Below are 20,825 nucleotides of genomic sequence, written 5' to 3' on the forward strand. Positions count from 1 at the left end.
AATACGTATTATTGCACCCCGTTGCACCATGCTTCGCCAGGCTATCAGCAACAGCATTACATTCTCTGAAAATATGTCTACAGGTAAAAGTAATATTATCAAGATAACTCAAAATCTCCTCCCAGAAATCCTCAAAGTACCACAATCCACACTGTCTAGATTTTATCAACTCAATAATTACTTTTGAATCCATTTCAATCTCAAGATAATTGAGCCCCATCTGTCGAGCATTTCGCAAACCATACAACAAACCCATAGCCTCAGCATATGTATTAGTACTAGAACCAATAGAGGCACAAAAACCTATTATGAAACTACCACCATGATCCCTTATAACTCCCCCCACACCTGAAAGCCCCGGGTTACCCATCGAGCAACCATCCACATTAAGTTTACACCATCCACTTTTTGGTCTTACCCATCTCATAATTTTATCCTTTTGAACACCAACTCTTGGAGGAGGAATATTTAAAGATTGCAATAAAGCAGCATCACTTTTACTAATAACATTCTTTCCTTTAAATTTCAAAGCCACCCAAGACAACCAATATTTAATAAATATCCAAACCATGTCAATTGTTACACCTTCCATCCGGGCCTTGTAGCGTCTCCACCACAAACGCCATGTTATAATAATAGGGAGTAAACCAAGAATTTGTCCACGATAAGAAGATCTTTTAGCACGTCTAAACCAACATTCAACCTTCTCCTTCCAGGTACGACCATGCAATAAAGGCATACCTAGTTGTACACAGAATCTACTCCAAATTTGTGTTGCAAAATCTCCCATAGCAAGCACATGATTTTGGTAATAAAAAAAAAATGACACTGTACTAGCTATGACACAGGGAAAGTTCAATGAAACTCCCTCCCATTCCTCGTTATAAATTATTCTTTAGGGCCTTCATCTATGTGATGTAATTTTTTTTTTTTTTTTCATTTTCCTCAAAAAAGAATTAAAGTAGGTAAGAGAAATCACATGTTATTATTCCTACATGATGCATGTTCTGGGTTTTGAAGTAATCCTTCATGTGTTTTGTTCACAAAAACTTTCTAATAATATTGCATGTAAGAGGCAAAGAACCTTGGCTTGTATGGATGAATAATAATAGTCCATCATGATAACCATAGAATTGGTCTCATGAACATTTTTAGGCAAATTTATTATATCTACACGATAATAATTAATAAAGAATTAATATATTCATCTAATGATTCCTATATGTGTTGGATCATGTTAGCGCGCGTGGCTGAGAGATATTGGAAAGAAAAATGGAAAAGAAAGAAAGGGAAATGGGAGAATGAAAAGTAGATTCCTTTTATGACGTTTATTTTTGTCTCTGCTTGAATGTCTTCTTCCTTTATTTTTCTCTATACGCTGTGATTGTGTGATTCTTTGAGGACTCCAGTCCACGCACGTGATACGTACACATCTCCCAGTGTGGATATCTTCTTTCATTTTTATTATGGCGCATCCAATTTAGAGATATACACATAATTTAATACGTATAAGAGATTTAAACTATCTACATGAAACCCACTGCATAAATAATTCATAGAGTACATATATCACCACAAATTTAGAGAGAGAATTAGAAATCTTAATTCTAAATCGAATTGTTTTATTATTAGATTGGTGAGTAGAGTTTTATCATACATTTTAAATGGTAAGATTTGATTAATTACTAAGATTTAAATTTTAAAATTTATCTTTTAAGTAAAATTAGATCATATAAATATTTTATATTTATCATTTAAAATCTTGTCGTTATTAGCTTATGGTCCCCCCGCCCCCAAGAATAAAAACCGAAACCACATCGCAAGAAATGACCCAGCCTGAAAGGGAAGAAAGATCCATTTCTGGACGTGCTAAGGTGGGCTGAGCCTCAATCGGTATTGTTTGAAGCCCCCGACAGTGGTTCAGTGCGACTGTACATTGTCGATGCATACATCCATAGCGGTGAATAATATTTAAATGTAGAAAAAATAAGGAGAGATGGACACATAGATTTACATAGTTCGGCACTAGGCCAACGTCCACGCAGTTTGGGAGAGAGAAAATTTCACTATAATATGCTTGTTTACAGTCTCTCGTAATCTCTCATTTCTTATTGTACAATAGGAGCTGGAGATCTACATGTTGAAGAAGATGTTCTCTCTAGAGCTCTTTGTCCTGAGATTGAAGAAAAAGTCGAAACCAAAAGAAAAAGTCCTCCAGGAAAGAAGAAAAAAATCCCTGAAACCGTAGGCAGCCATCCCTTTTATCTAACCCTTTTCATGAGTGCGCCTCGGTAGTGGTGAGGAATGTTTGCGTTGCGTGTCTGACCATCCTTCTTTTTCCTACTTTCTTTTGACATTTTCCTACCTCTTGACACCCCCACCCGTTTGTCCCTTCTTGTCTCATCTCTAATGCAGGAGTCAGATGATACTAAGTTGTCAGATTACACGTTGACGACACTAAAATACCTTGAGGTAGTTTGATGATAGGAAATCGTGATCTTTCCTTGATTGGGGTAGTTTGATGCATGTTTCGGTATTTTGACCATAACTTTGACTTTGGGTAACAGAATCACACATATGATCTCAATTCGAAAAACTCTTTTCAGCGCGCACATGGCGGTCATCGAGCTATGCTCGATGCGCATCATTTTCGACGCCAAATTCTATTTTTTCCCATCTAAATCCATATTTTAAGTTACTTTTTTATTTTTTATAGTAATATTTCATTTATCGTTTAGGAAGTGATTTTAAACTCGATTTGGGCCAGATTTTTTACAGATTATTTCTTCTAAAACTTATTTATTTTTTGTGTGATTATTGAGATTTTGCTATTTTTGATAAAATTATGATATGGTTGATTTTCAGCTATTACAACCCAACTTGTAGGTTGATTTGGTCATTGTTGGATATTGACAATTTTGAATTGAATATCAGAGTCGTTTTCTCTATATTTTGGACGATTCTCGTCTTCCTTCCTTATGAATTATCTGTTGAAACTAGCTTGCAGAATAATTATTATTTTGTCCGGCGTCACTCTGCCTCTAACTAATTTTGTCTTCTAGTGATGACCCTTTTGATAGGCTGGGGCTTGAAAATTATTTTGGACCTGGTGTATTTTGCCCTCTCATAAAAATGATATCGACAAAAGAATAAATAAATAAATAAATAAAAAGGAGACATTCAATTTGTATGAGAAATTATATTTATAATCTCATATAATTTTTAAAAAAATAATATTCATGTAATTATTAATGTCACGGTCATAAACACTAAAGTACATTACTTCTAAATTAAATAGTTACTAATTGATAACATATAACTTTTGCTTCTATTATGATATAAATCATTAGAAGACTTAGGCCTGATTTCTTATCTCATTTTATCTAATCTCATTTAATTATTATAATTTTTTTAAATTTTTAAGTAAAATATAATAAAAGATTCAATTTTTTTAAAATTCTAAAATATAAATTATATTAAAAAGTTATATTTTAACAATATTTTAATCAACTTTTAACTTTCATCTCATCTCATCTCATTTCGTCTCGTTTGTATAAACAAACAAAGACTTACTATAATTGGTCGCGTACCTAGGATATTGTTAAAATTTTAATTTTATTCAGTTTTTTAATGACTAAATTTGTGTGAAGTTATTTAATATGTAATAAAAAAATCTATAAAATGAAATTAGACAAAATATTTTGGCAGAAAAAAGATGAAATAATCATCATAACAGACAAAACAATGTCTTACGGGAAGTTTAAGAGACTTTCAACCTATTTACAATTGGGTGGTGCCGCCGTAAGTGTTCACTTTGCAGCTTAATGCAAATTGTACTTTTTTTTTTTATTTCAAACACTTTTTAAATATGTTTAACCATTTTTAAAAAATAAAACTAACCATTAAAAAAAAATCAAATGCATAAGAGTCAAAATGAGGGGCAAATTGAGAAAGCACAATAGCATTATTCTTCACAATTTATAGACAACTTTAAATATAATAATATTTTTTATAAATTTAAACCCATCAAATCAAAAGTAAAAGTAAAACCAAAAATTAAAGTAATATTATTTTATTACATAATTATAAACAAGTTGTTGTTGTATAGAATTAAACAACAAATGGAAGCAGAAATTATAATGATATGGTGACACTCTCGTGAGGGTAATTGTCCCACAAGTTGGTGATGAGCAATGTGAATTGAGTGCATTTGTTTGTGCACCAATGACCTCTATTTATAGGCCATCATGCACCGGTTGGTAAAGGGCACATCCATTGGTTAACCAATGATAACCCAAAGGTCACAACCTTAAGGAGTGACACATCCTATTGTGAAATGGCACAACCATTGGTAAACCAATGATAACCCAAAAATCAGATTTTTAAGAAGTGACACAACCTTTTGACTAAATCAAAAGGTTGTGTCTCTTGACACTTCCTTTAACATCACCCCTCATGGGAACCATCACCATGTTAGAGAATATCATTCCAAGGGATACACCGTTTGGTGATCACACCCCTTAGAATAACATCTCCTACTTGATCACACAAAACGGTGATGATCCAGTTGAGTATTTTACCTTGGTACCAATATAAGCTTTCCACTACTCAACTCTCATCTGCTACTCTTGCAGATCGGCGTCAGAGCATGACAAGCCTCTACGTGCACATGTTTTTTGTCATTACCTTATCTGACCGCACCTTTTACCATATGTGCTCCCACTAATCACATATTAGGGGTGACTTCATTTCACTAAAAAATTTGTAGTGAACGGCATCAATTCTCTGTGACTGGATCAACAATCCATACCCCTGTCACAATTGACGACTTCAGCCGAATACATAACATATGTATCGACCTGCGCTGAATTTTCGTTAAGTACTTCCTCTAGAAGTTATTCCTGAGGTTTTTCCCTAATCACCTTATCAACGACTTTGCAAATGATTAACTATTTACTTGGGTAATCAAATCACATTTCACTAAAACTTTAGTGAATGTCACTGAATTTTCGTTAAGTACTTACTCACCTGAGTATTTCCTTAATCATCTTATCAGCGACTTTACCATGATCAACATTTTACTTGGTTGATCAACCTACACTGAAATTTTATCAAGTACTCACCCTAAGGCCATTTCTGAGGTTTTTCTTGATCACCTTATCAGTGACTTTACAAATAACCAAAATTTTCATTTGGGTATCTCCATAACTCTAATTTTCTAGGCATCCCCAGAATTTGCTGAGTTATACATGCTGACCATGAGATTGGTTCACCTAGGTTTCTCTCAATCCCATTCTAGTCACATGTTCTCTGAATTTCTCCAGAGATAAACCTTTGGTCATTGGATCTGCTACCATCTCGGTCGAGGAAACGAAATTAACCTTGACCTCACCTCTTTCCACTATATCTAAAATATAGTGATAATGCACATCAATGTGCTTTCCTTTGGAACTCTGTGTTCCACTTTTTATCAAAGAAATGGTAGACTGATTATCACAAAACACATTGATTGGTTTTGTGGATGTACCCAAATTTAAGTTTTCAACAAAGCGTTTTATCCACACCACATTACTTACTGCAGTACTACAAGCAATATACTCTGCTTCCATAGTAGACTTAGCAACACAACATTGTTTCTTACTTAACCAAGAAACTGTTGTTCCACCAAATAGAAATATATATCCAGTTATAGATTTTCTATCATCTACATCACTTCCAAAATCAGCATCACTATAGCCGATTAATTCTAGATCATTATTTCCAAAGCACAATTTCAAATTTTTGGTACCTTGTAAATATCTTAGTATACATTTCACTGCTTGCCAATGTTCTTTACCTGGATTGGATTGAAATCTGCTTACCAATCCTACTGCATGACAAATATCTGGTCTGGTACTTGTCATTGCATACATGAGGCTTCCCACAGCTTGAGCATAGGGAACTTTAAGCATTTCACTTATTTCATCCTCATCTTTTGGGCACATACTTTTATTTAAAGTATGAGCTTTGCAAACAGGTGTACTTAAAAATTTACAATTTTCCATACCAAATCTTTTAAGTACTTTTTCTAGATATTTCTCTTGATTTAAATACAATAGATTTGAATTTCCATCTCTAGAAATTCTTATACCAAGAACATAGGCAGCTTCACCCATGTCTTTCATTTCAAATTTAGATTTCAAGAATTCTTTTGTTTTATGCATCATATCTAGACAATTACTTGCCAGTAATATATCATCAACATATAATGATAATAACGTTAATTTATCATCATTTTTTCATATGTATACACAATAATCTAGTGGACTCATTTCATATCCCATTTTCAAAATGGCTTGGTGAAATTTCAAGTACCACTGTCTTGAAGATTGCTTAAGTCCATACAGTGCCTTCCTCAACCTGTAGACTTTCTCTTCATATCTTTTAATTTGGAATCATTCTGGTTGAATCATAAAGATATCCTCTTTTAATTCACCATTGAGGAAAACTATTTTTACATTTAACTGACGTAATTCCAAATTCATTCTGGCAACAATGGATATGATGATCCTTACGGATGTGAATCTCGCCACAGGCGAATATGTATCCACAAAGTCTACACCTAGTTGTTGGTTATATCCCTTGGCGACTAACCTTGTTTTGTACATTTCCAAACTACCATCAACTTTAAATTTTCTTCTGACAGCCAATAGCTTTTTTATCTTTTGGAAGATCTGTTAACTCCCAAACGTTATTTTTGTTTATTGATTCTATTTCATCTTTCATGGCCTCAAGCCATTTATCTGAATCAATACTATTGATTGCCTCAGAAAAATTTTCAGGATCATTATCTAAATTTTTCAAACTGGTATTTAGTGCATAATGATCTTGAAATAATATTGATGGTCTTCTGGATCTTGTACTCCCACTATCTCCAACATCAATATCTGAAGATTGATTTCCATCTGACTTTCTTTTATTATTCTGGATTTGAATAATATTAGAATTTTCATTGTCAGATTCTGTGGAGATCTGTTGACTCTCTAAATCATTTAACAAATCTATTTGATCAACAGGAGTAATAAGGTTCGTATTTTCCAAGAAAACGGCATCCCTACTTTCTATCAATCCTTTTTCAGAATGATAAAATCTGTAGCCACTTCCATTTTCTACATATCCAATAAACCTGCATTCCCAGGTTTTACTTTTTGATTTATCCCTTAATGGCCTTGGGATAAGCACTTGTGCCTTACAACCCTACACTTTGAGCCTACTTAAGTCTGGTTTGTGTCTCGTCCATAACTCGTAAGGTGTAAGAGGTTTCGCTTTAGTTTCAACTCTATTCAATATATATATAGCAGTCGATAATGCTTCACCCCAAAAATGTATTGGTAGTTCAGCATATGCCATCATCGATCGCACCATATCCAATAGAGTTCTATTTCTTTTTTCTGCAATGCCATTTTGTTGGGGTTTATATGGCATAGTATAAATGTGTCTTATACCATTCAATTTGCAGAAATTATCTAAAGTTTCAAATTATCCTCCTCTATCACTATTCAAATTTTTAATGGGTCTACCCAACTGGGTTTCTACTTCTAATTTAAATTCTTTGAATTTCTCAATTGCTTCAGATTTATACTTGAGTAAGTAGATATACCCATATCTTGAATAGTCATCAGTGAAAGTAATAAAGTACTACATTCCTTTATGAGTTTTTGTTTTAAAAGGTCCACAAACATCATAATGTATAATTTCTAGTAAATCTGTGGATTTCCAACTTTTTGAAAAAGATTTACTACTCATTTTTCCTTTGATACATGGTTCACATATATCAAAATTATCTGAGTTTATTTGTGGTATTAATCCACTTTTATACATTCTGATCATTTTATTTTTATTTATATGGCCTAATCTTAAGTGTCATAAATATGCACAATCAGTAGACACATTCAAATACTCAGAAATAGGTATTTTATTAATATCAACATTCAGTACATACATATTGTGATCTCTCACGCCTTTTATCGACATATTACTCTTACTTATTACAACGGGTCCAGACTTAAACTCAACTGTGTTGCCTTTCTGATCTAGTACAGACATTGATACTAAATTCCTACGAATAGTAGGTACATATAGAAAATCATTAAGTAAAATAACGGAACCATTCACTTTGAATTTTCATGTACCTTGTCCCAAGACATCGCAATATGTATTGTTGCCCATATACACTTTGTGCTCTCCAGTTTGTTTATCTTCAAGTTTGACAAACATATCTTTGTTCCTGCATATATGTCTTGTTGCTCCAGAGTCAACCCACCATGAATCTGTCATTGGTTCTACTAGCATCACTTCTGAGATCGTCATCACAATTTCCTTGATTTCTTGTATTTTTCTTTTGTTAGGACATTGTGATTTGTAATGGCCCTTCTTTCCACACTTAAAACAGTTTCCAGAAAATGGTTTATTTTGTTTCCTTTTTAACCATTTCTTTTTCTTAAACTGTTTTGGCTTCATCTTATTCTGTGTAGAACGCTTGTCCTGAGCCATCAATAAATTGGACGATTCACTATCTTTATTCCTTCTTTTCATCATTTCTCCTTCAAGTACTAAAAGTACTAGAAGTGATATCATTGTTACTTCATTTCCACTGTGTGTTAAAGAAGTAATAATGTGATCCCAAGATGAAGGAAGACTATTTAGTATGGTTGTGACTTGCATTTTGTTAATGAGAGGATGACCAGCATCATGTAATTCTTTTGTCATTAACTCCATTTGAAGTACATGATCGCCAATATCATCACTCTCTTTCATACAAGTCCGGTTATACTTATCCAATAATAACTGTATATAAGTATCCGACCTTAAACCATACTTTGCTTCAACTGCATCCATAATTTCTTTAGCAGTTCCATAGTCTTCAAATAAAGGAATAATGTGATCACTCATGCAATGCAAAATTAAAGCTTTTGCCCATGCATTGTGTTCTATCCATTTATCTACATTTAAAACGCTGTTTACACTTTCACTTTCATCATCTTCTACAATTTCTTCCCATGGTTTTGGTGTTGTTAATGTATATAAGGTCTTTTCATGGGTTAGAAGAAAAGTTATATGCCTTTTCCAGGCCCGAAAATTTCTTCCATTCAATTTTTCTATCCCCGAGGGATCAATACTTTTCTTCGGTGCCATGAATAATAAACCTTAAAAATTAATCAATAAGAAGAATGTAGAAATAATAAATGTGTACTATTTAAATAGTTCAACTGTGAAAAATTAAAATTATTACAAACTTAATTAGTAATAATAACCCTTGGATTTAATCCAAGGTGGCAGCCTAGAAATTCTCCTATTATATTTTATATAAGGAGAATAATGAAAATGATGCCCCGATCGAGGATATCCACGACCTTTCCTTGATGTTTCACCTCTTTCAAAGAATTTCTGGCGATAATTTCAATCAACATGTGCTTTATAATGATTTGGCTTGAAATTTTGAGCACAATGGCTTTTGAACGGACCAAATCGGGCTTGAAATGATCTCGAACGGTCCGATTGTACAAATCTACCCTGAACCGGTTTAGGAAACTGGGTAAACCGGTTCAACTGATTCAAGCCGGGTCTGGGAGAAAATCGGGAGTTGGCAGCTCGGTCAACCGCTCGGTTCTCGGCTTGGTCAATGGCTCCGTTCTCAGCTCGGCTTGGTGGCTCGGCTCCAGAGGGTCAGAAACGGGCAAAACGACAATGTCGTTTTTGCCGGAATTGACCTCCGTTGGCTGAAAGACACTGTCGTTTAGCCCTGGGCAGATTTGAATGGGATGACCGTTGGACGAAACGGCATCGTTTCGTCCTGGGTTGTCTTCAACCTCACACTGGCGCACTACAGTGTCCCTACGTGCGGTTTCCTCAGTTCCGTCCGACCAAATAGTGGCCGGCGACGATGACTCCGACGTGCTCCCAAGGTCCACGAAGTCCGGCGGTGGTGAGAGGCTCCGGCGACCAGCCGAAACAGTTACTTTGTGTGCAAATGGGCTATTTAAATCACTATTTCTTTGTGTAAAATAATACCAATAATTTTCTTCAAAATAGTAACAATTTACTAAATTTTGAAGATTACCAGTATACTCTAAACCCTCCATCGTGATCTGAAAAAGTTTTTTTCTCTAATTTTCAAGCAAACGAAGATGATTAAAATATGCAAGTGTGGTTGCCAAACCAAGCACTTGCCTATTTATTGTCTTTGTAATGCACGATAAAATTCTCTCTGACATGACCAGACTCTTGATACCACTGCAGAGAATTAAACAACAAATGGAAGCGGAAATTATAATGATATGGTGACACTCCCGTGAGGGTATTTGTCCCATAAGTTGGTGATGAGCAAAGGGAATTGAGTGCATTTGTTTGTGCACCAATGACCCCTATTTATAGGTCATCATGCACCGGTTGGTAAAGGGCACATCCATTGGTTAACCAATGGTAACCCAAAGGTCACAACCTTAAGGAGTGACACATCCTATTGTGAAATGGCACAACCATTAGTAAACCAATGGTAACCCAAAAGTCACATACTTAAGAAGTGACAAAACCTTTTGACTAAATCAAAAGGTTGTGTCTCTTGACACTTTCTTTAACATCACCCCTCATGGGAACCATCATCATGTTAGAGAATATCATTCCAAGGGGTACACCGTTTGGTGATCACACCCCTTAGAATAACAGTTATATAGTAGTAAACCTATCATTTCTCAATAAAAAGTAGAAGTAATAATTGGTAAAGTGGCAACGAAGGGAAGGTGCAATACACAATTACATGTTAAGTGTACTAAGGGACAAAAAGTGTAAGAAACGAGTATGAAGTGGTAATAAACTAAACCCAAGCCAAGTCATACGTACGTGTAAAATAGCAAATCATTCTTCAAAGAAAAATGCTGAACATAATCGTCTCAAGTAAACGCTGCGCAACCGGCTCCACATTAGTAAATGAAATAATCGTGTTTCATTTAGGTAGCAGGTGGATATAATGTTTAATGAAAAGTCAAAACACACCATTTTTATTTTTCTCCTCCTTCTCCTTCTACCTCATTCTCCTTGATGACAAAATTGTTACTCCCATTCTCCTTCACCAAAACTGGCTTAAGTTAATATCGAACATAGAGTTCACTCAAGGCTCGCTTGACAGACCGCTTGAGCGAGTGTTGGATAGAAAACTCGCTCGAGGCACTCGACACTCTGCTCGCATGAGTAATCCAAAAGTTTGTCATGATCTTGTGAATGAAATATGGTTTTGGTGATTCCCTAAGGGTTTCCTTTTAAATGTCCAAAGCGTAAATGTATAAAACCAATATAACATGTTTAAGTAAGCTTGTCATCTTTTCTCTCTGCTCGCCCTACTCTCCTTCTCGCCCATCGACCCTGCAAGCTCGTCTCCCCTCCCCTCCATCTTAGACCCATCTCCTACAGTGGACATCATTTTCTTTTCCTCCCTAGCCCCATCGACTTCGCTCTCCCCAGACCCACCATTTCGCCGTCCGTAATCCCACCAATTCGTGGTCCCCTCTCGACCATCTTCGATAGAATCTCCAAAGTAATTTTTTTATTTTTTATTTTTTATATTTTATACCTCAGTTTCCCCTGCACTAGGGAGGCCGATCTCTACAATTTTTTTTTTGTTTGTTTGGAATTTTTTTTTTTTTGTTCTGAGCTATGTTGCAAATGTATTGTTATGATCCTTGCTATGAATCAATGTATTGTACTAAGGAAGAGAATGTAAATGGAATGATGGAAACATTTGTGAAAATAGGGATTGCAATTGAAATGTTAGTGAAAATGCTTATGAAAACTGAAATGTTTGTGAAAATGAAATGTTGTCCGAATGTTTCATAGCAGGCATTACAATTTTCATGCACAAATGCAAATGCCGACAAACATTGCAAATTAGTTGAAAATAGTGACCATTGACATCAAGAAGATGGTATATATCAATGTTTGTGGGCAGTGACCATTGCAATCTAGAGATGGTACCGAGAGACAATGACAATCGAGAGACCATGCACTAGTGTTTAGATTAGAGAGTTAACAAAATTGGAGGTGCATGAAAATTGTAATGCCTGCTGTTAAACATTCGGACAACATTTCATTTTCACAAATATTTCAGTTTTCACAAGCATTTTGACAAACATTTCAATTGCAATTCCTGTTTTCACAAATGTCTTAATCATTCCATTTACATTCTCTTCTTTAGTACAATACATTGATTCATAGCAAGGATCATAACAATACATTTGCAACATAGCTCAAAAAAAAAAAAAAAAAAAAAATTGTAAAGATCGGCCTCCCTAGTACAGGGGAAACTAAGATAAAAATAAAAAAATACCTTGGAGATTCTGTACGAGATAGTCGAGAGGGGACCATGAACTAGTGAGGCTCAAACTCGTGGGGCTGAGGATGGCGAAATGGTGAGTTTGGGAAGAGTAAAGTCGATGGAGTTGGGGAGAAAAAAAAATGATGTCCATAGTCGGAGATGAAGTCGGAGATAGAGGAGAGGGGAGACGAGCTCACGGGGTTGATGGGCAAGCGAAGTCGATGGGCGAGAAGGAGAGCAGGGCGATGCGCGGGAGAAGGAAAAAGAAATTTGTAGAGTACCGTTGTTTTGTGCTTTAAAATGAATAAAGTAGTCAAACGTGTAGGGTGACATCGAACAGGATATCAAAACGGAACATTAGAGCTGGGATAGTTGCATTATCCTAATAATAAAGTGGTAATAAATGCCAAGGGTGGAATTAAACCCAAGCAAAGCCATACGTGTAAAATAGAAAACCGGTTTTCAAAACTGAAAAGTAATCCCGTGCCAATCACATGCGAGTCGACGCCATACATTGCGTAATTTTTTATTTTTTAATTTCTCTCTCTTTACTATTTTTTCAGTATGACTGCTCTCTCTTTTTACTTCTTTCTTCCTTCATCATTTATCTCTCTTCATCTTTTAATTTCTCTTACTCAAAAAATAAAGAAGAAATTTGGGTAAACGGTTGGATTGTGATATTTTAAGATAATTAGTTAAAATAGAAAAAAAAGGGTTAGATATTTAAGCTATTGAGTAAGGGTGTGCAACCGTTTTTTTCCATGTCCGGTCTGAAAGCTGGAAACCCGGTTGCATCGGGACGGTTATCTGCCCGAAAAACATCCGAGCGGGTGAAATAAATCTGGATCAGGTTATGGATCTAACCGGATCGGTTCTGTACCGGGTTAATCCGGTTTTTTCATGACTAACTCAAATTCCCAAAAACGACGCCGCTGAGCTTCACTCTTCAGTCTTCACGAATAATCCAGGCCGAGACTAGGCTTCAGAGTTCAGTCTAAGGTCTTCATCGTTTTGAGTCACTTCTCTCTCGCGTTCTCACTCTTCACTCTTCAGAGTTCAGTCTTCGCTCGATCGAATCCTTCTCTCTCATGTCTCTCGATCTCACTGTCACGGTGTCACCATCTCATCGAAGGTTCGAAACACTTTGCCCTCTTTGTCTCTCAAGTCTCTCGATCATTCCGTTTCCGCCGGTGAGAGGTCGCCGCCCGTAAGTCTCTCAAATGTCGCTACTATCGGTTTGATCATATCTCTCTCTCTACTCTGTCTTAGACTTTGGATTTTGTTTGCAAACGAGGGTGTTTAGGGATTTTTGTGTTTTAGGGTTTGCTTGTGATTTTTGGGTGTTTTAGTGTTTTAGTACTCATATATTCATGAAATGTTTTCTACTGCTACATTTCCCAACACACGGATGGATGAAGTGTATGGGTCAAAAATCCAAGCTGAATTTGAGTGCTACAAAATGCATGATCGCAGTTGCTTAGAAAAAAAAAATGCCTGGTATCAATTGGCATCTTATCGGGAAAATTAATACAAAGCAAAATATAAACAGAAACATGACAGTGATTCAATCTTAAATAACATATACAACCATTTGTTTGCCTCTCGCTAGCCTGATTTTTGCTTCTGTTGCCTTTATCTGGTTTACTACATAAATAGAACTGCTAATAGGTAAAAAAACTAAGAAGCAATTAGTGACCATTTTTAAAGTTTTTGAACTCTTAGTGTTTGCCAATCAAATTATTCGCTTAAACCGCTCAAATATGACCAAAGATGCGAGTCTAAGAAAACTTAGTACTATATTTTAACTAGATGGTATATCAATAACAAAATGACATCGCTTTGGACAAGTGCTCATGACAAACGTGTGGTTGAAAGCTATTTACCCGAATGCAGCATTCTTTTAGGGCAAACAAATTATCTTGGCAATGATGGGATGAGCCAATCGAAACCTTGGTTCAAAAGTCAATAAAGCCTATTCTGTGCTAGAAACATAATATTAAGGTCACAGATGCAAGACTGAAAAGTAGAAGAAGAAGAACAATAACAAGTTAACAACTATGCTATCGAGTAGAATGCCTCATATTATTTTGCTCTAAGTTAGTTTTTTGAAGAGAAAGGTAGCTTTCTAGATTCTATTTTGCTCTGAAACCTGTCGCTATTTTCTGAAGTTATATATTTGGAAAACATGATTACTACTGTTAGGGTTGGGTTTCTCATATCTTTTTTAAAGGATATCGTGATTAAAAGTTTTGGTTGAAGCATTAGTGATGGCCATTTGAATACAGATTACAGGGGATTTAGCTTTTTTTGCATGACATGTAGCACACTGCTACCTAGAGATGATTGACTAGTGGCTGGGTAGGCTACTTTGCCATACCCCAGCCTGCCTGATATATAAACTCACCAGTTCTCACTGGCTGTTTAGATAATGATTGCAGAGTGCATGATTTAAAAAATCAACTTCGGCCTAGTTGCAGTGTGCCATGATTTGTTTTTGTAGCTTTGATGTGGGTTTCTCTTCCATATTAGCATGCCCCTGGTTATCAAGATTATTAAAATTAGCATTAATTTGTTTATGGGCTAGGGTCAAGGTGAGGGCAAAAGATTATTATTGGAGCTTCACCAATATACATACATGTGTGGGTAAAGAGTATTTTCAGATATTTTTTTCAAACTATCAATTTAATATAAAATATTTTTTAATTTTAAATATTCAACTTTTTCATTTAATCATTATCTAACATTATCCTAACACAAAAATCGATATAACTTTTTAAAACTACCAAGCAAAATAAAAAAATTAATACAAATTTTTCAAATTTTAAAATCAAAATATTATAATAAACACCCACGGGGTATCTGCAAACACCGCACCTCAAGAAGTCGATCCTACCATAAACACCCATGGGGTATTTCTATCACCACCACGGCTCCAAGAACACAGTCCTTCCAAGTATGTGAATCTAACTCATCTCAAATCATTTTTAGCTGTTATTTATGCAATGCACAAATATGAGTTGGCGTGACTCTAGTTGGGAGATGAATTTCACCTAAAAATTTTTATTGTAGTGGTTACTGATCAAGATAAATGTGTATCCATATTATGCAAGATGTGCTCATGAGCACAACAACGCTAAGTTTCATATTATTTTAATATGGATTTGTAATGTTCAGCTGTTTAGAAAATATTAAAGCTGTTTACCCATTTCATTTCTTTAGATGTTATGGTTTGAAATTGCATAATGATGATGCATAATGAGATTATTTAACAATGCATAATCCTATGATGTTTATGGTTTGCCGTGCATGTTTTTTTTTTTTTTTTTTTTTTGGTTTACATACTTGAATGTGGTAGTTTGCTTAGGGTCTTATTTCATTGTTTCAAAAATGAAATTCTTGTTCTGTGTTTTATTTTTGTTTTTGGTATGCATACTTGAATGTGGTAGTAGGGTGTTTTGATTGATTTTTGTTTTTTGTTCTGCTACTGTAGTGTATTTATATATAACAAAGTTTAATTTTGTTAATAAACTTCGTCTTCCCTGTTCTTCTAGCGGTACTCCTTACGTTCATCTGCTAGACAGCGTCCATATCAACAGTTATGGGTCATATTTTAATTCCAGGTCATTACTCATATTAAGGCATATTGCCTATAACGTTGCATATTTTACGAATAATATATTTTTCTGTGTTATATTACCAATTTCTTAGCTATTCCAAATGGATGATCCGGAGGTGAAAAGCACGCAGATCGCGCAGCGTAAGCGGTATGAGGATCGGGATGCTATGAATTCATCAAAGCACAGTAAAGGATCACAGTCTAGTGATGCCAGCAATGGCGGTTACGATCCGATTAGTCAGTGTGCGACATTGCTCACTGAGCTTTCCCTGAGGCTAGATCCTCAACAACTTGTTCGTGCAATTAAAGAATTACTAAACCCAGATATGCGGCAATTCTTCTTGTCATTGGATGCCGTCGGGAGGGATGATTGGGCCCGTAATTGTTAAAGTATGATGCATGAGTTGTATTTTATTCTTTATGGCATTGTGACTCTATTTATTTTCTCATACCTTTCATGAGATGAGTTTTTGGTTTGATGAGTTTATGTATTGTTACTTTTTCCACCATCGTTGTATAGACCATTAATTTAGATGAAGTAGATGAGGGTCTGATTTTAAGAGCTAAGGCCCTGTTTAGATTGTGCATGATTATTCACCTTAATGCGTAATAATGAGATGGTTATAATAATGTATGATTGTTTTGTTAACTTGTCAGATTACTTACAATTGTTATCAAGATAAAAGTGTGAATTAACCTATCATTCTTGTATCATTTTCTGGAACTTTGCTTTGGGCACTCGAAGTTTTAACAAATTGCCTAAATCTTATCCAACATCTTCCATTGACGGTATCTAGTGTGCAGCCGATCGACTTGGGTACGCTTTCTATAGCCGGAAAATAATAGAGTATCAGTTTATGTATTAAACTATTTCCTTGTTAATATATGAAAGTCTAATTCATAATTATCATGGTCGGATAACATAATAGAAAAAGGCTAAGAGCATGGATGATGCGAATTGGTCAGCAGGAATCTCCTAGATGGACGCGAACCTTGATCCATATGACATCTTCTCTGATGGGGTTCGACTGATAGTAGTGGAGATTAGGGGTGTAACCGGTCCGGTTTTGGACAAAATTTAGGACCAAATCGGTATGTACCGGTTTTGTATTTTTCAAAACCGATTACGCCCTGATTACCCTTCTAAATCGGTACCTTCGGTTTTACCGGTTTCCGGTCCGGTTTTCTCGTTTTTTTTAAATGTAAAAAATATATAATAAAGTATTAATTCTTATTATAAAATGTTATTAATAATTTAATATATATATTATGCTTAAAGCATATGATCAATTAAATTTTCATTTTTAAGATTAAACTTTTATTTTATAAATTATAACAACATTATCTTATATATAATTATATTAATAACATATGATCAAATAAATTACAAATATTCATATTTAAGATAAACATTTTATGTTATTATTTATAAATTATAATATGAAATTTTTTCATATATGATATATAATTATATATATTATATATAAAATTTTAACATATAATTATATATTATATATATAAATATTTTGTATAATATATAAAATTAATTTTTATATATTTTTTTCTAACCGGTCCGGTCCGGTCCGGTCCCGGAAACTACGGAACCGGAACCGGACCGGAACCGGCCGGTTTTCATAAAATAGGAACCGGTTCTGGACCGGACCGGTTCAAAACCGGACCAACCGGTCAGGTTCGGTCCGGTCCGGACCGGTTTTCCGGTTTTCCGGTTTAAATTTACACCTCTAGTGGAGATGAACTTGCAACTGATGATCTTGAGACACTCGCATTTCTTGAGAGGGCTAGTAGACAAGCGCAACAGAATCTTAGATGATCACAACATAATATCGACCTACGAGGGACATCAATATATTTTGAAAGTTTTGCTTGAGAAGTTTGGAAGTTTTGCATGGGCTAGTTGCCCAAAACATCTTGTGTGTATGTGACTTGGACATGAAGTTCACATTCTTGTACACTAGTTGGGAGGGAAGTTCGCATGATGCATGCGTATTCATCGATGCATTGAGTCAGGGCCGCAACCAATTTCTAATGCCTCTCGATAGTAAATATTTAATATTATATAATTATTTTTGTTTTCAAATTATTTCTCTTTATATGTATTTTGTTACATCTTTGGGAATGGTTGGTAAGGGCCTATTTTTTTCCTGCTAATGTGTAATAAGTCATTATTATCTAGTCGATTTGGCGTTCCCATGTACTTGGGGATTTATGCCCCCTATCTCAGAGAGAGATATCATAGAAGTGGCCGTCAAGGTCAGCGGGGATTTAGGGGGTATAAGGATTATTTTAATTATTGTCATTTATGCATTCGTAACGTAATAGAATGTACATTTGGGGTTTTGAAAATACGATTTATAATTTTAAGACTCATGCATGCATATAAAGTTGGGAGGCAAGGGGATCTGATCATTGCATGTTGTATATTACACAATTTTATTAGAATGACGATGCCAAACGACTAGTTGTTCGAGGACTGGAGAAATAGGGAGCTCAGTCCAAGCGGCCGTGCATATAGTGACGCCACAGCTTTAGCAAGTTATCCTGACATGACCGTCGAATCAGCCTGAGCTATGACTGCAATTAGAGATGACATTGTCATTCCTATGTGGGAAGTCAGGGCCGGTCATTGATATGTATATAATAAATATTGGAATTATAAGAGTGTAGCTAGAGATTCAAATGTATTACAAATTTGATTTTGGTGTGGCAATAGATTACTTATTTACATAGATGGGGAAGTTTGTAGTAAATTTCTTTAGAAAATATGGTTGCTAATTTTATGAGATCTATAGGAAAATTTAGTTTAATAAATGATTGGTCGATATGTAATTTTTATACTACTAAAATTATAAAATAAAGTGATTTTATAATTTAATGATGTTATTTTTCTAATTTATTATCATTGACCATAATCGAAACTAACAAGAGCTAGTCAAAATGACCATTAGTACTTGAATATGGAAAATCATTTTAAGCACAATTATTTATAAAAAATTATTATATATATATTAGTATTATTTAATGATTTTGGAAACAATTAAAAAATTATTTTTAAAACAATTTTTATTAATAATTTTTTATTTGATATTTTACAAAAAAATTCCGTTAGAAAAAAATATTGTAACCCTTAAAATATTATTATTCACTATATTAAAAAAAATAAAAATTAGGTAGGTAATTTATAAATTATTATTACTTAAGGAATAAATGTATTTATAAACAAAAAAAATTTATTAAAAATACTATGCAATAATTTGTGGGATCCACATCTATCTCAACTCACTCCCAATCCAAACACAACATTTTCAAAAACTATCTTATGTAAACTTATCTTACTACTATTCACAACTCATCTCAACTCATATTCGAATCCAAACAACTCTTTAATCATTACAACTTTTTTAAATTTTCACATAAAATAAAATAAACAATTCAAGTTTTTTCAAATTCTAAAAGAAAAATAAGATTAAAAAAATATATTTTAATAACGGAAAAAATCTATTCATCATTTTTCTCATCATCCTCTCATCATCCTATGATGTAACATTAGATGATAAGTTCACAAGTGAAATATAATAAATAGTCTCCAATTATCTAAAAAATCTATTCATCATTTTTCTCATTATCATCTCATGATGTGGTTAGATGAAAGGTTTATAAGTGAAATATAATAAATAGTCTCTAATCATCTAATGTCATATTATGGGATGATGGATGAATGATGAAAATTAAAATTATGAGTAGCATTACTCGCTGTCCTATCTTTGAAAGAAAAAGACTTTTATTTTTCTAGTTTAAAAAATGTTTGAATTGAAAAAAAAAAATAAAAAATTCATAGAACCTTTTAAAAAGATTAAGGAATATCAGTCAGTCAAAAGTTTGTAATACTCTTTGTATGATAAAACTTCGACTAAAAAGTTATCTTACTCCCCATTTACGAATAATAAAACCTCATGATTCCAACTCCATAATTTGAAATAAATTCAGTTCCCAACTCCAAGGGAACATATATAGTTTCTTGCAGTAGAAATTAATATTCACAATTTTAATATGTATAAATTTCGTCCATTACTTTTGAAAAAATGGATAAATATCTCAAAAATATTATTTTTTTTAATGGTGAACACATTTTTCAAATAAAGTGCACGCAATTTGTACATCATAAAATTTTATTCATGTTTTACTTTTCATCTCAACTAATTTCATCTCAACTTAGTGTCTAAACAGCACCTAACTCTAACATCATATATATAGAAGGAACGTTAAAATTTTTCAACAAGCTCATGGACAAGTATCAAATTATATCAATAAGGTTTCTTTAATTTTTCCTTTAATGAGGTACTTAAAAGTCAAACGAGGGAACCTTAATTTACTAAAGGTTGTTTATGCCTTAAATATGCCACAAATTAATTAGGACAAATTGAATTTTCCATTGGAACAAATCCTGATCAGGACAGACCGAAAATAGATTTTAAAACCTTCCTATTACGATCATGAAGATAAACCCAAAAATTTCTAAGTTATATAAATAAGCAAAGATGAGATATAGAAGTTGAGGAAATCCTCTTAATTCCAGAGATCAATACCTCCAAACTCGAGCATTTTTCATCTCATCGATCATCTGCAAATCTCAACAACGTGAATACACTTCCTGAAGATCGGAAAGGACAAAAATAAAAGAGTTAGCTACAACACATTCAAGAAGTAGCAAAATTGAATTTAATTATCACAAATCATCAATGCAACATCACAAGATATTGAGATTTTGCAAAAAGCTCATATAAGATAAGTATCAAATTATATCAATAACCTGGATTCATTTAATTTTCCCTGTAAATGAGGTAC

General features: G+C 34.1%; 1 protein-coding gene across 3 annotated transcripts; it reads left to right on the forward strand.

Moving 5' to 3' along the window:
- Positions 1-13,286: 13,286 nt before the first annotated feature.
- On the forward strand, positions 13,287-16,549 carry LOC108991255. Of its 3 annotated transcripts, XR_001996124.2 has the most exons (3): positions 13,287-13,553; positions 15,898-15,966; positions 16,055-16,549. XR_001996124.2 is itself a non-coding variant. In XM_018965431.2 (2 exons), exons 1-2 carry the CDS (start codon positions 13,567-13,569, stop codon positions 16,349-16,351), a joined length of 312 nt encoding a protein of 103 aa, XP_018820976.1. In that variant the 5' UTR covers positions 13,289-13,566; the 3' UTR covers positions 16,352-16,549. The 3 variants fall into 3 exon arrangements, 1 of the variants encoding a protein (XP_018820976.1); XR_001996123.2 differs by lacking the exon at positions 15,898-15,966; XM_018965431.2 differs by lacking the exon at positions 15,898-15,966 and having other exon boundaries at positions 13,289-13,581.
- The last annotated feature ends 4,276 nt before the right edge of the window (positions 16,550-20,825 follow it).

The sequence above is a fragment of the Juglans regia genome, chromosome 7, assembly GCF_001411555.2.
Source record: "Juglans regia cultivar Chandler chromosome 7, Walnut 2.0, whole genome shotgun sequence".
NCBI classification, from domain to species: Eukaryota; Viridiplantae; Streptophyta; class Magnoliopsida; order Fagales; family Juglandaceae; genus Juglans; species Juglans regia.